Here is a 15,457-nt window from a genome sequence, read left to right as displayed (position 1 = left end):
GAAAGGCAAAGCAACTTTCCCGCAACTTTTGGTTTCCAGTATTCTCGAGAATCGCATGTGCAGTGCATGAACTAAAGAAAGTACCTGTTCTCGTATAAAACAAAATGGGTTTAATCCTAGTATACGGTACCATGGAGGTTAGAATCAAAGAATATGTATTGTAAAGAACGAAAACCTCTGCAACAGACGTGGCTCCGTTCCATCATAGAGGGAAACAGCTGTGCATGTCTGATATCTATCGCCAAAGCTCGAAACCGGTGTCGAAGTTCGAAGGTCACGTTATCAAGAGTTCATAAAATGAATATCGTTTAAAATTTCTTTAACGACTTGCGCTAAAAAGACGTGCCACGCACGTCGAGATGCTTTTGTCTCAAACCGTGAGCGACGTGAACACCACGTCGATAAGCATTTATCGCAAAAATGAAAATAATGTGGTGCACACGTCGCCTAACAACGAGATTGTTTATTTCTCGAGTTACAGCTCTTGATTGCACTCGCAGATGCGGAGCGGCGTAAATGAGACACTTTACCTCTTGTTATATTGTAGCGCACGGCACCGCAACCGTGAAGTTTAGTCTTAGCGCAAGTGGTTAAACTCTAAAGGAAAAGAAAATATTTTTTGGCGCAAGTAAATTAATTCATGGATTAGTTATTTTCAGGGGAAAAAAAAACTACGAAAATCCGTTTTTAAAATTATTGCGTGGATTTTTCGCAATAATTTTAAAAACGGGTTTTCGTAGTTTTCTTTTTGTCAAAGAGCGTTTTTTCTTAACACGTGTTTCTCAATTTCCTGTACACATCGCGGAGAGGGAAATTCTGGCCGCCAGGTTCCGTCGTCAAATCCCTTGGCAAATTTTCCTTCCGTATTCTAACGGCGTAATAGCATTTTACTTGTATGGAACGTTTTCTTCTTTACATAGACGTTCTTTGGTTAGAATAATAATGGGATTTGGCGACATCATGATGCGCAGTAAATGGGTCATTTTGGTCTTGGCGACAATTTTCAAAATCGTGCCAAAGCCTTACCGTATACTAGAATTTTACCGAAAAATCTTTTTAAACCTTTTTTTTTTTTTTTTTTTTTTTTTTTTTTTTTTTTTTTTAATAAATACCTTGTCATTTTGCAGTAAAATAAAAAAATAGTAATCAGTCATCTAGGCTAGCCATGTAATATAACTATATTCGCTAAAATATCGTTGATTATTCTAATTCAATTTTAAGTAATTATTTGTATGTTATTCATATAATTTAATGTTGCTTCTTCCCTCTAAATTTATTTATTATTAGTAAATAATATTTCCAAATTTCAGGAAATTTTCTCTGGCATAATCCTGAAATTAATTATAGCAGTATGATGACATACCATCACGAAATTTAATGCACATATTTTTTCTTTATGTATGCTGTGAAATAAATATAAAATACCTCAATTTATTAAAATAGATTTCTTTCTTTCGTTTAGCTGCAGAATGTCTGCAAAAAAAAAAAAAAAAAAGCCTTATTTTATTCCAGATTGGGAAGATTCTAATCTCAATCTTCAGTGGGCAAAACAACAACTATTATAATTATATTTGTGTTTTCAAGTGTTAAGGTGCCTTTTAAGAACATACCTCACGCAAATTAAATTTACCTAAAATCTAACCTATTTAGCATTGCGTTGTGATTTATAAGGAGCGGATTAGCCTCATGTTGAACTGGTGATGATCATGAGTAATAATTAAATAAAACATACATTTGTTATCCAATGTATATATCTTAAATTTTATTAAGTTTCTTAAGTGGAAAACTAAACAAAATTATCAAGCAAAGTATACCAAGAATAATTAAGAATAAATGTCCTCTGGGATTTGTTGAATAATTAAGTGAATTTGCTACACAATACAAGTAATACCATAATTAATTTACCTCTTAGCACAGCCAACGTACATTATGCGGATAGACTGGAATTTTCTTGAAACACACCTGGTAAGTAAGGGAATTTCATTCTCCTGTTTATATAATTAATTTTCAAATCAATTAGGCTCAGGAAGAATTAGATATTTTGTAGTTTATACATGAAGCTTCTATTTCACAGTGTTCTTGACATATTTTTTGTACAGTTTTTGATTTTCTGTCTTTTTTTCCTGAGCACATGTAACATCTCCGGTAAAATAACTTTCTTTTCTTTGTTTGCAAATCTTCAAGAGAATCTTCGTTGTATTCTTACTGTTTCTGTTGTGATTTCAAAGGAGGGTGTAACATATAAATCTTCGCATTCGTAAATTATAAATATTTTTTTTAATACTAATATGTGTTATTCTTGGTTATTTAAATTTTATTTCCCTGCAGAAATCAAATCCAGAATAAAGATACAGTCAAAAGTCGTTAATTCGGACACCCATAATCTGGAATGATCTATAATCCATACCTCAAAGCTACAAACTTTCTGCGCATGCGTCGTGTTGACCTTTACGGCTGCGAATATGCGTGTGCGCGTTCGTATAATACATTTACGCTTGCGCGTTTAATGTATAACGGACAGTATAAGCTAAGCTAAAATTATCTAATTCAGTTAATGTTGCAGATTGTGTTGTTCCTTAATCTTCGAATTGGATCCGGCTTATTATTTTTTGCAGACTGTTAGAGCAATTTTATAAAAGTAAGCTTGAACTTTCGATTATGTCAAATAGAATTTCCGATATATATTTACTAATATGTAAAGGATCTACAAAGCGAAAGTATGTTTCAAAGTCCATTAAACAAAAGTGGAATTGCTGCAAAAAATGACCTAACCATTCCGAAATCTGTTTATCAATTTTGTTGGAAAATATAGCTTATTTTTAAACCTTTTACTGCATCATCTCTCCTCCTTGAAATGTTTATTTAGTTTAGTCCTTATTTTAATGTAATATAGTAGTTACTTCTACTTCTTGCTGCCACTGTTTGCATTGAGAACGGACTGTTTCAACCTAATTTAGATGCAAAAACGAAACAATGTTACGTCATCTGAAAAGCCGATTCGTGCCGATAGCTGATTGGTTGCCGTGAGATGACGTCATTCCTACTTCCGCTATAAGTATCTCGCGTCGCTCTGGCTCAACGCTTCTAGTTCCTGGTTTCCCGGCAAGTGAGTGAGCGGTTTCCAGCCCCTTCAAAAGGATGCATGCAGTCCGGTGAATAAGAATGCCTTGATTCCGGTTTGCGAGATGATGGTTCCAGATTAAAGTTCTTCGGTTCCAGAGGCTATCCTGTGAGTGACTGCCGTGGGCGGCATCCATGTTTCTTCAATGAAGGCGGAATTAAAAATACGTGAACGGCGATTCCTTGTGCAAACGGAGTTAGGCCGGTTTTAAGTGTTTTCAAGAACTTCATTTAAATTTTCAGGTGTTTTTCTTGACCATTGATTATGGACTTATTGAATGGGTAGCCAGCTTTATTTTTAGGCCGCATAGTCACTGTTTAGGACATTTTTTGTTTGTATAGAATGCCAGTGTTTTGGAGTACAGGTAAAAATATTTGATGAATGATGATTATTTTATATTTTTCCTAATACTCTAATATTGTTGACATTTATTTTTGTGTTTTTATTCTTTATTATATTGTTAATAAATTGGTTAAGTTCAAAATCTTTTATTGTCTTCAATGTCTGCACAACATATCTCAGGGAGCTTTCATTGCTACTACTGCTAAATGTTTAATTTCTTTAAACTTTGCTTTAGCATCATTCTGGTTATGGGCCACCAGCTCCTGAGTTATTTTTAGTGCAGACTTTTGAAGTTTAAAGTTAATTTAGGACTTAAGAGATTGGGGGGGGGGGCGGTTTTTGTTAAAATTCAAATATGGCTACTGTTAGTGTCATACACAATATTGCTAAACTTGATGCATGTAATTATTTTACATGGTCCAAAGAGATGAAGTTTGTCTTGAATGAAAAAAAATGCATGGCTTTTGGTCAAAGGTATTGAAAAATGTCCTGATTTAGATGATGTTAAGGGTATTACAAAAGAAATTATTGCCGACTATCAAAATAGAAGTCGATTGGCATTATCGTTAATTTATATGAATGTAAGCCCTGAATATAGAAATTTGATATGTGAAATTGATGACCCGGTAGTGGCATGGAATACGCTTGCCAAATTTTTCCAGCCAGATTATCGGTCAAGACATATGTCCCTGTTTTCAGAGTTCTTAAATTGCAAAATTAAGCCAAATGAAAGTATTAGTTTCTTTTCTTCTAGATTAAAACGCGTAACTGAACAGTTAGCTGATATTAATCAGGCTGTAAGAGACTTATATATATGTTTCCAGTTTCTTAGGTTCCTTCCAGATAAATTTGATCAAGTAGTTCAGAATATTTTGAGGTGGCCAGATGAAAAGTTCATTTTTAAAAATGTTGAACTTGAAATTCTAGCAGAGGAAACGCGTCTTAATTTAAGAGAGATAGATAGGGAAAATTCCAATAAGACTATAGAAGTTCAAAGTACTCACTGTGAACCCAAATTTAAGCAGATTAAAGGGCTCAAGTGTTATAAATGTGGCCATCCAGGTCATATTCAAAAATACTGTAGAATGAGAGGTAATTTTTCCAGATCACCCTCACCTTCTTCTTCTGTTTCCTCAGCTGTATCTAGTAGTAATAAAACATCTTCTAAGTGTAAGAATAAACCCAAGTTGAGTAAAAATAATTCCCATGCACAGTCCCATTTTATAGCTCAAGCCAATGTTAACAATTTGGAAGAAAATGATGATAGTTGGATTTTTGATACGGCTGCATCTCATCATTTTTGTAAAAATCGTGAATTGTTTGATACTTTTTCTCCTGTGAAAAATGAGAATATGCTAGTAGCTATTGATGGGGTAACTTTTCCAATTCATGGGAAGGGTACTGTTAAAATGAAATTTGGGGATACGGTTATTTTGCTTAAAGATGTGTTATATTCACCTGAACTGAGACGAAATTTAATATCTGGACCTAGGGTGGATATCAATGGAGCAAGATTTTTTGGTAAAAATGGGCAAATTAAAGTTACTGATGATGAGAATTCAACTTTGTACAAGGCTAAGTTGATAGGAAGTAACTATCATGTGTTCCGGCGGGTTGGCCGAGTATTATATATATATGTACGCCGGTATCGGCGAATGTCTTGTTCTCTTGTGTTATTATGAGTTAGCATAATGCTAGTTTGCTTTCAATCAAATGATTTTAAATGTAAAGGCTACAGTGTTAGCTCTTTTATTTTAACTTACGGAATAAAGCATGAATTTTATTTAGATTAGTCTTAGCTTTATTTAAGGGAAGCAAAATATGCTTTGCCTTTATCACCACTGCCAACAGGGTTATGGGCCCGGCGCCAACAGCTAATCGGTTATTCAGTTCAACTCAGCATTGAAGGAATGTAGGTGAAGAGGGCCGTTATCCACGAAAAGAAGCTGACCTGTCTTAGAAGTTTGTTCAAGTCGTTTTGCTCACACTTAATTGAAGATGTCATTACTACCTGAAGGTTTTGAGCTGTTAAACCATGACAACTGGGATCGATGGAAAGTCGATATGAAAATGCTGTTACTGGATAGAAACTGTTGGAGCTTCATAGAAGACAAAGAAGAAGAATTAGATAAAAGTGCAACAAGGCGTGAAAAGCACTGAGTTCATACTGAGAGAGAACAGAGCCTTCACTACATTATATTATGGAATTAAAACCGAGTTCAGGCCGCTGATACAAGAATGTTCAAGTGGTAAAAAAGCATGGGTAGTTCTACAGAAACAATTCGAACCCAAAACAAGAGCAAGGATAATTCAGTTGCTGGATGAATTTTTTAGTATTAAATATACGCCAAATGAATAAATAGGATTATTTATCGCGAGGATAAGAATGACTGCAAAGAAGTTGGCTGAAGCTGGTCACAACTTGGCAGATCTTTTTAAAGGATTTCAGGCAATAAGGAGATTACCCCCGGATTACTTCAGCATTTACAGTCTATCTATAGGTGGAAGGACGAAGATTTTACACTGGAAAGAATTGCTGAAGAACTGGTAAGGGAAGAAAGCCGACATCGCCAGGTAAATGCCGATTTAGAAGATAGCAAGGTAAGCGTGTTTAATACTCTTGTTTCAAATGCAGGGAAAGATAAAGTTGAAAATAAAACTAAATCTAAGGGAAAAAATGGGGAATATGAGAATAGGAACTTGTTTCAGGAATTTGGACACTTAATCGCTCAATGTAAAGAAAATATAAGTAAAAATCAAAGTTTAAAATAGACGATAAAAATGGACAGTTTAAAGATAAAGAATTAATGTTAGTAGAAAATTATGTAACAACTACAGATAAAGGAGGTAACGCAGATAAATTTAATTGGGTGGTAGGTACTGCAGCTACAACTCATTTCTGTAATAATTGAAATTTAATGACAAATTTTGAAGAAATAAACGATATACGTATGTCTTTAGCTGTAGGAAATTGTGAAAGTAAAGTACTAGGAAAGGGTACCGTCAAATTTGCAGTAAAAGTAGGCAATCGAATAAATTGGATTGAGTTAGATAATGTCTTATATAATCCAAATCTAAGAAGAAATTTATTATCGTGAGCAAGGTTAGAAATCGCAGGTGCTTATTTTGTGATTTCAAAAGGGAAGATGTGGATATACTTTAATAATTGGGATAGATTATGCTACGCTAAACAATATGACGGACTTTATCCTGTAAAACCATTTAGATATGCAACAAATAAAAAGGAGGCTGGTTACGGTACAGAAATTGGAAAGTTAAATATAGTAGACGACGTGATACTATGGCATCGGAGATTTAGCCACGTAAATTTTGATTATGTTAAGAAAATTAGTAAGAATCAAAGCGTAAAAGGGATACCAGAAATTGGAAAACCAATGAAGAGGTGTAAACCATGTATTATTGCTAAATCTAGTAGAATAACTTTTAAAACTGTTCCGAAGAGATCGCATAAACCATTGCAGTTACTTTATTTAGACGTTCGTGGCCCACTACCAGTTCCATTTAAGGGTGGGAGTAAATATTTCCTTGCTATTCTGAATGACTATAGTAGATCAGCAACAGTGTATTGTATGAAAAATAAAAAGGAATCGTTCTACAACTTAATATCAACTTAATTTCATCAGAATTATCATAGGCGAATGGAAAGACTGGCGAATAGAAAATTAATAAGTATACACACCGATAACGGTGGGGAATTCTGTAACAGGCAATTCGAAGGGTATTTAGCCGAAAATGGAATTAATGTTGAACGCACAAACGCATACACCCCAGAAGAGAACGGCGTGTGTGAACGTTTTAACCGAATGGCATTAGACGCAGTTAAAGCTATGCTTAATGATGGGAAAAGAATGGTGGGCAGAAGCTCTTGGCTGTTTCATACATACGTGGAACAGAGTATGTCATAAAAGCAACCAAATCCCTTATGAAATGTTCCTAAATAGAAAACCCAGTGTTGTTTATTTTAAAATATTTGGTTGTAAAGCCTATGTTGGCGTGCCAAAACAGATTAGAAATAAATTACAAACGAGGTGCAAAGAAGGAATCATGGTAGGATATGCGAAGGAAACTAGGGCTTACAGGATATGGCTGCCAGAAGAACGCAGACTAATAGAAACCTGTAATGTGAAGTTTGATGAAAAACTGTATGCAGCAAATGGCATCTTGGAACAGAAATCAAAACCTAAATTTAAAAGACTAGAGGAATCTGAGCTATTAGCAGAATCAGATGAAGAACAGGAATTTTCTGGAGAAGAAATAAAGTTGTCAGATGACAAATCTACTCCGAAAAAAGTATCAGACTTAAACTGGAAAAGAAAAGCAGTTAAAAGGCCAGATGGAATACGTACAGACATATATTATTAAGTAGAGGGAATAGACACCCGTTTTAGATCCTATAATGATATTGAAAAGTGTTGTGAGGCAAGAAATATTAAATTTGAAAAAGATAAGTTTGATTTTAGTGGAAAAAACGAATACTCGGAGAAAGTTAATTTTGTAGAACACGAGACTAGCTCCGTGTCTGAAGAGGCAAATTCCGTAGAAATTGTTATCCCACAAAATTTTAAAGAAGCATGAAAATCAGTAAATGCCGAAGAATGGGATAAGGGAATGAAAGAAGAAATTGACACAATGAAGAAAAGAAAGGTTTAAGAATTAGTCGAAAAGCCAGAAAATAAAACTATGATAGGAAACAAATGGGTCTATATGCTAAAAAGAAATTAAAAGAATCAAGTGGTTAGATACAAAGCACGCTTAGTAGCACAGGGATTCAGGCAGAAAAGAGGTGAAGATTTTGATGACGTTTACAGTCCTGTAGTAAATTTTTCAATCACAAGAATATTTTTCACTATCCTGGTGTGTTATATGGATGGACTAATTGTCAGTTAGATGTAAAAAACGCATATTTATATGCAAACCTAAATGAGAAAATATATATGACCCAACCAGAGGGATTTATCAAAGAGGAAAATAAAGTGTGTTTACTACACAAGGCCATTTATGGTCTACATCAGAGCGGCTGTGAATGGTTTTGTGAATATGAAAGTACTTTAGAAAATCTACATTTTAAGAAAATTCAATGGTGTCATTGTGTTTATAAGAGTTCAAATGTAATTCTCTTGTTATATGTAAATGATATTGTGATTTTTAGTAAAGATCAATGTAGTATAGATAAAATAATTTCACAGCTGAGTAAGTTTTTTTTTATCTTAAAGTATTAGTCAAAACTAAAATGTTACTTGGAATTGAATTCTTAGAGAATGAGAATGGGGTTTTTATACATCAGCAAAAATGTATCGAAGAAATTTTTGAAAAATTTAAACATTTCCAGATACCAATAACTTCACTTCCCATAGCTAAAGGCATTATTCTTACAAAATTAGATTGTCCATCTACAAGTGCAGAAATTGCGGAAATGCATGCATTACCCTTTAGAAATCTGTTAGGATGTTTAGTTTTTGTAGCTAACAGGACAAGGCTTGATATTACATATGCAGTGAATATCTTATCACAATTTCAGGAGAATCCTGGAATTAGGCATTGGGAAGCATTGTTGAAATTGCTTGGTTATCTCAATAGTACTAAATTATATAAGTTAAACTTATCGAAAATTAAACATAAATTTATATTGTTATTCAAATGCTGATTATGCAAGTAATAGAGATGACCACGCGTCCATGGGAGGATTTATATTATATTTAGATAAAGTACCGGTAATCTGGAAAACTGTTAAATAAAAATGTGTAAGTTTATCAACCATGGAAGCAGAGTATATCGCCTTATCTGAAGCAGCGAAGGAATTAATGGGGACGAAAAATGTCTTACAAGATGAAATTTTAAAATTTAATTAAGAGAGTGTAAACTATTTTGTGATAACAAGTCTGCCATTGATTTTTCTAGATCACCAATAGAAAAATCGCCGAACTAAGCACATAGATGTAAAATATCACTTTGTTAGAAGACTAGTAAATGATGGAGTTCCCCCCCTCTTTGAGAACATACAGACTCCCCGTGCAACACTATGTACAACACAGGGCTTACAGAAGTAAGTAAGTTAACTAAAACATTAAAGGTTACATATATAAATTAACAATAAAAATTACATGCATAAATAAAGTGAACAAAAGCAGAGAACAGCAGTCTGGACTTCACGAAAACAGGTAAGTTCACTGGCCAAGTCACTCCGAACATTTTCAAATCATTCTGTAAGCATAATCTAGGGCTTTCAAATGTAGGGCACGAGAAAATCAAATGTTCCACATCCTGAGGAAATGATGGAGTGTTTGACCTTCAATTTATCACCAGTAAATTAAATACTGCGGACTTATTTACAAAAGCAGCGACTGCTGTTAATTTAAGAAAGTTTTGTTTAGATGTTTTCAGTGTTTAAAGACAATAAGTGTTTTCATATAATAGAATTGAACTATGAACTTCTGTGTAAGTTTTGTTTTTGTCTTTGCATGAGGAAAAGGCGGCATTTTGTTGGCTTAATTTTCCACATGCAAATTTTGATCAGAGGTAAGCTAGCGTGGTTGCTGCTGATTGGCCGATGATGTCAAGATCGGCGGGTTGGCCGAGTATTATATATATGTACGCCGGTTTCTCTTGTGTTATTATGAGTTATCATAATGCTAGTTTGCTTTCAATCAAATGATTTTATATTGAATTTATATTTTATACTGATGTATAAAATATTATATATATTTTTGCTGATGTAAAGGCTACAGTGTTAGCTCTTTTATTTTAATTTGTGGAATAAAGCATGAATTTTATTTAGATTAGTCTTAGCTTTATTTAAGGGAAGCAAAATATGCTTTGCCCTTTATCACCACTGCCAACAGGGGGGACGCCGCGGGGCACAATGAATTGGATGTTGATCTATCCTTATCGTCAGGACAGATGTTTTTATTTTATTCGGCTTATAATTCCTTACTAAATGTAGTATTTCATCTCGATGTACTCCGTCTTTGATATGATTTAAATCAAATTCCTCGTCATTATAATTCACTTCCGATAGTGAAAAAAGTGACACAGAGGTTATTTATTGAAAACGAAAAAATTTTGATTGACAAATTAGTCGGTATTCTTGACACAGCAATTATAGGACTTCAACAGCGGAACTTTGTAAGTGAACAAGAAATTTTATCTGTTTATAGAATTAAAGAGAAAGTATTATCTATTAAAACGAAGCAACTTAAACAACTTACTTTGAAATAAATGTTTAATAAAGTAAACAAATAAATATTAAGCCTTTTTTTTTTTTTTAATACCCTTTAGATCATAATTGTTCTTTATTTCATAAATTACGGTTTCATATTTTTAATTTTATAATTTCTGCATGCCATCTTACCAGATTTAAACTGATGATCTATAATACGGAAAAATTGATAATCCGGAATAGAAGTTGCGACGAGTCCGGATTAATGACTTTTAACTGTAGTAGATTTAGTGATATACATATGTGAGGAGTTAAATGAAAATTTCTAATTACGTATTATACGTAATTAGAAATTTTCATTCATATTATCCATTACGTATTATACGTAATGGATGTATTTTACAGAATGTTTGCAATGAATTTCTTATTTTTTGGAGAACATCTGGAAGATAATATATGAATATATATAAACATAATATGTGAATGTTTTACTAGAATCTTAACATGTTCTCTTTATTTTCTCTATTTTTGACACGAGCATGGAAAAAATCAAAATTGCTTCTTATCTTTTCAAATGGGCAGGCATTATAGAAAGGGAATTTTTTTATTAATAAAGAAACTGAAATCTTACAATTTAAAAGATTTATCTAATATTTCTTAATACATCATACACATAGCTGGCACTAGGCATTTTCCCACCTGATGCAATCTCTGTGGATCTTAAATTCTGCTGCCTAGTGTCTTTCTAAATTCTGCTTCCAATGTTTGCTCTAAATTCTAAAAATTTTGCCCTTTCTATATTTTGTTGTTCGGTGTGTCACTAAATTCTAGAAATTCTGCCACATCAGCTCTGTAACCAACCTGCCTTTACTATATATATTTCATATTTCTTTTGAATGTTCATATTACTAAAGAAATAAAATTAGCCACTCTTTCTGTACATTCTAAATGAATTTAGTGTTTTTTAGAATAACAGAAATCCTTAATTAAATCCAAAAATTTTTAAATGAAAAGGAAATGTGTTGAAGAAAGAAACTGAATACATAAAGAAAATTATGCTTTCTGTACATTCTAAATGCATTTAGTGTTTTTTAGAATAACAGAAATCCTTAATTAAATCCAAAAATTCTAAAATGAAAAGGAAAAGTGTTAAAGAAAGAAACTGAATACATAAAGAAAATTATTCTTCAAACATATGTGCAGTTATTTTATGTAAATTACTCAATTGTTTATGATTTCAGCCTTCACTTTAATTTCCCGTTTCTATTCCCTCATATGATAGAATTATTGAGCCAGATAAAATTTTAATTAAATTGTATAATCTTTGACCACTAGTCCACATTATTAGTTTGAATTTGACTGTTCTTGTTTAATTGCGTCACTGTGAGCTGTATATGATTTTGTTAGCATCACAACATGCCTTTATGTTCTAAGTTCTTTTTAAATAAGAGGCTTATTTAAACCTTTGTCAGATATTGTAGTTAATTTCAGATATAGTAATAATATGCTTCACGTTCTGCCGGGGGTTTTGGACTATTTAACTTTTACCAGATCAATTAAACCCTCATAGGTACATTGTGGAAAGGTTGACAAGTTGGGAGATAAAGCACGCAGAAGCTAGCGAGAATATTGGTTTGCATATTGAGACAAATCTCTAATTGTTAGAAAAGATGCTTAAAGAGAAGGAAATCGATATAAACTAGCCAAAATGTCTGGGAAGGCTTCAAATTATAATGGCGGATAAATATTTTGTTGACTGTTTTTGTTACAAAACATAAATGTTTTGTAGCTTTTAATGTCTAATTATCGTAATATTGTTTAAGAATCTGTGTCATAAATTACATATATTTTAAACTGTGAAATTTTAATAGATTTTGATTTTAATATGGCTTTTTTAATAAATATTTGTTAAAAAATAAAATTTAATAGTTGTCATGTAAACCCATAATGACTAAGATTATCCATCTACCTAATTTAATAATTTATAACTAACTGTTTACCCTTAAAAATTATCTCTACATATTAAAGCAAGTTATTGCCTTGCATTAATACTTACTGTGGTCACAAGATAAAATATAAAAATTCAAGTGAAACTTATTCTTTGCATCTACTGAGACTTAAAATAATACAAAACATATTTCATATTTCAGACTTTCTACTGTATTTGTATTCTCGGTATGTGTATATACTTTGTACAATGAAAAGAAATTGCTTGATCTCATTTAATTTCTGAGTTTTCAATGTATATTGGAAGCAGTATTTTTATTTCATTAATATATAACACTTGTTTGCTCTTTTCTCAAAATTAGGCTATCAAAGAAAACACATCAGCAGTTGAAAAAATCCGTAGCTTCCATTATTTGCTAACACGTAAAGAAGCAATAGATAAGAACAAAAGAAAGAAGATTTCAGACTGGAGAGATAGTCCTCAAATAGACCCAGACTGGTTGCTTGGAAAACGAAGGCAGCGAGAATTTAATGATCCTGTTGTCGCCATTTCTTCTGTAATGATGATATTAGATTTGAAATCTAAAAGAGAATCTATTCCCAAAAATGCATGATTTTATTTTTGTACATTTTAAAATATTATATTTTATATTCGTATATTTATATGTTTTTATTACAACATATTTACAAGTATTATATTTTAAATAAAAAAAACTTTCATAGAAATGTAGTATTCTTTAGAGTATCTTTCGAAATCTTATTTTCTTTGTTGCAACAGCAAATTATGTCTTTCTCAAAGCTTTGAGCTAGAAGCATTAAAACAACTGCACACAATGTATAATGCATAAAATTAACATGAATCTTGCATTTTTATGTAGCAGACAAGTGTTCGAGTACGTTTTTTTTTACTTTCTCAAATGTGGATCTTAGACATGTACTTCTAATTGCAGTGTTTCTCAAAATGAGATAAAATACTTTTTGAAAGCAGCGATAGAAAAGCATACTTGCCAACCTATGACACTCAAAAATCAGGAGATTTTTCACAATGTTAAAAAGACTTTTTAAATGATAAAAATATAGTTTTTAATAATGAATTAACTTTAAGTAGTAACTAATTCTTAAATGCAAGCAACACAAAAATACCTTACACATAAAAAAAATTTTATTACACACATCGTTTAAGGGGAAAAAAAAAAAAAAAGACACTTTAATCAGTTTTCATACAAATGTTATAAACAGTGGCAGATTTTGCTTTCTTTAAGAAAGAAATTTCATCATTTTGTTCACAGCAATTGCCACGTAGGCCTGCTTTCGCTAATAAAAGTTTTTCTAATGTGCCGTCTCTAATATTAGATCTAAATTTAGTCCTCGTTTTCGCAACAACCCTGAGAATCCTCTCACACTCTGCATTACTATAGGGAACTGTCAAGATGGCCAACACAATTCTAGACAGTTCACTATTTTAAAATTCCATCAGCACCTTTCAGTTTTGCAATTAAACTCCACTGGGTGTCAATCATAGCTGATTTTGTAACTTCATCCAAGTTTTCTAATTGTAAACTGCTGTTATGCAGCTGTTGGAACTGTTTCAATTTTTCCTTCCTTTTAGAACTCCTTTCAAGATAATAATAAATATCAACAATGTGTTCATCCGCATTTATTGGTAAAGAAGTTGCCCCTTTTTCAGCTGCTAAATTTAAGAGGTGACAGGTGCACCTCATAATCTGAAAATCTGAATTTTCCTTTCTTAAGATGCCTGCAACACCAGCCTTCCAAGTCTACCAATACTGGTGCATTATCGGCACCAAGTGCTAAGCAATTATTCAAAGTGCCTGCAGTTTTCTTTTAATGTTTTAATAATTAGCTGTGCTCTATTAAAGCCTGTCAAATGTCCTTCTAAAATGGGAACATAAAGTAAACTGCACTCAATTTCTGAAGACTCAGGATCAAAAAAAGAAACAATTGGATACAGTTTTGAATCGGTATTATTGCTTCCATCAGTAGAGAGGCAGACCGGAGCTGTTTTAATGCAATCAATAACTGAAGATTTATTTTTCAAACCCATTTCTTTAACAATTGCACCTGTTTTGATTCTTGCACCTTGAGTATTTCTTAGCGATTTCACTGTCGGGAAACATTTTTCTAAATAAAGCTGCAGCGTGATCCGATGCATTCAGTGGCAGGTTGTGCTCCAGTAAAAAGGCAGAGAACAGACATTCTGCATTAATAACTTTTTGGTCCTTTGTTTCTGAAGAAAAATTTAATTTTTCGTTTTTTTTTTCAAAACAACTCATGTTATCCTTGTGTTTTTGTGTACGCACATGTTTGAGAACATCCGCCCTTCCAACATACGAAATTGAAACATCGCAAATTTATTACATTTTCTTGAGGAAATAATGGAAGGAAAGTCAACTGTGTAAGATTTTTGAAACGTACACGAGTATTTCACCTTTCTCGCAGACTTAGCAAAAAGATGATAATTTCTAAAACTATTTCCCTAAGGCACGTGTACTCACACGACTCAGGACAAAATGAACGAAATAACTAAAAGAACGTCCAAATAACAACTTGCTTTGTCCTCATTGGCTAATATATGCCAGCTGACACGCAGTGGAGCTCGAAGCCCATTGGAGAACTGGAGAACGACGTTTCTGGATATTTATAATGCTCTCACTCACAAAGCAGAAGCTATCTGATTCGCAAGGTTTTGTTTTAGATATAATGTAGAGAAAATTCAATTGCTTTCAGACGTCCAAAAGCACTTTTTTTTATTCATATAACAAAGTATTAAGCCAAGTTGCATAAAAATCATGAGAAATTTTAAGAATAAGAAAAAGTCGGGAGAAATATATTGTAAATCGGGTTGGCGG

General features: G+C 32.7%; 1 protein-coding gene across 1 annotated transcript in view; it reads left to right on the top strand.

The window, feature by feature from the left end:
• Nucleotides 1-13,311, top strand: part of LOC118202401 (uncharacterized) — a 108,395-nt gene extending 95,084 nt beyond the window's left edge. Inside the window, exon 23 of the mRNA XM_085813729.1 lies at nucleotides 12,950-13,311. Within this exon, the coding sequence (XP_085669855.1) occupies nucleotides 12,950-13,201 (252 nt within the window). The 3' untranslated portion in view covers nucleotides 13,202-13,311. The remainder of the gene's footprint in view (nucleotides 1-12,949) is intronic.
• The last annotated feature ends 2,146 nt before the right edge of the window (nucleotides 13,312-15,457 follow it).

This window comes from Stegodyphus dumicola, chromosome 3 (genome assembly GCF_044657685.1).
Source record: "Stegodyphus dumicola isolate Sdum_Otavi_A_Nest chromosome 3, ASM4465768v1".
NCBI classification, from domain to species: domain Eukaryota; kingdom Metazoa; phylum Arthropoda; class Arachnida; order Araneae; family Eresidae; genus Stegodyphus; species Stegodyphus dumicola.
This window is presented reverse-complemented; position numbering and strand designations above follow the sequence as displayed.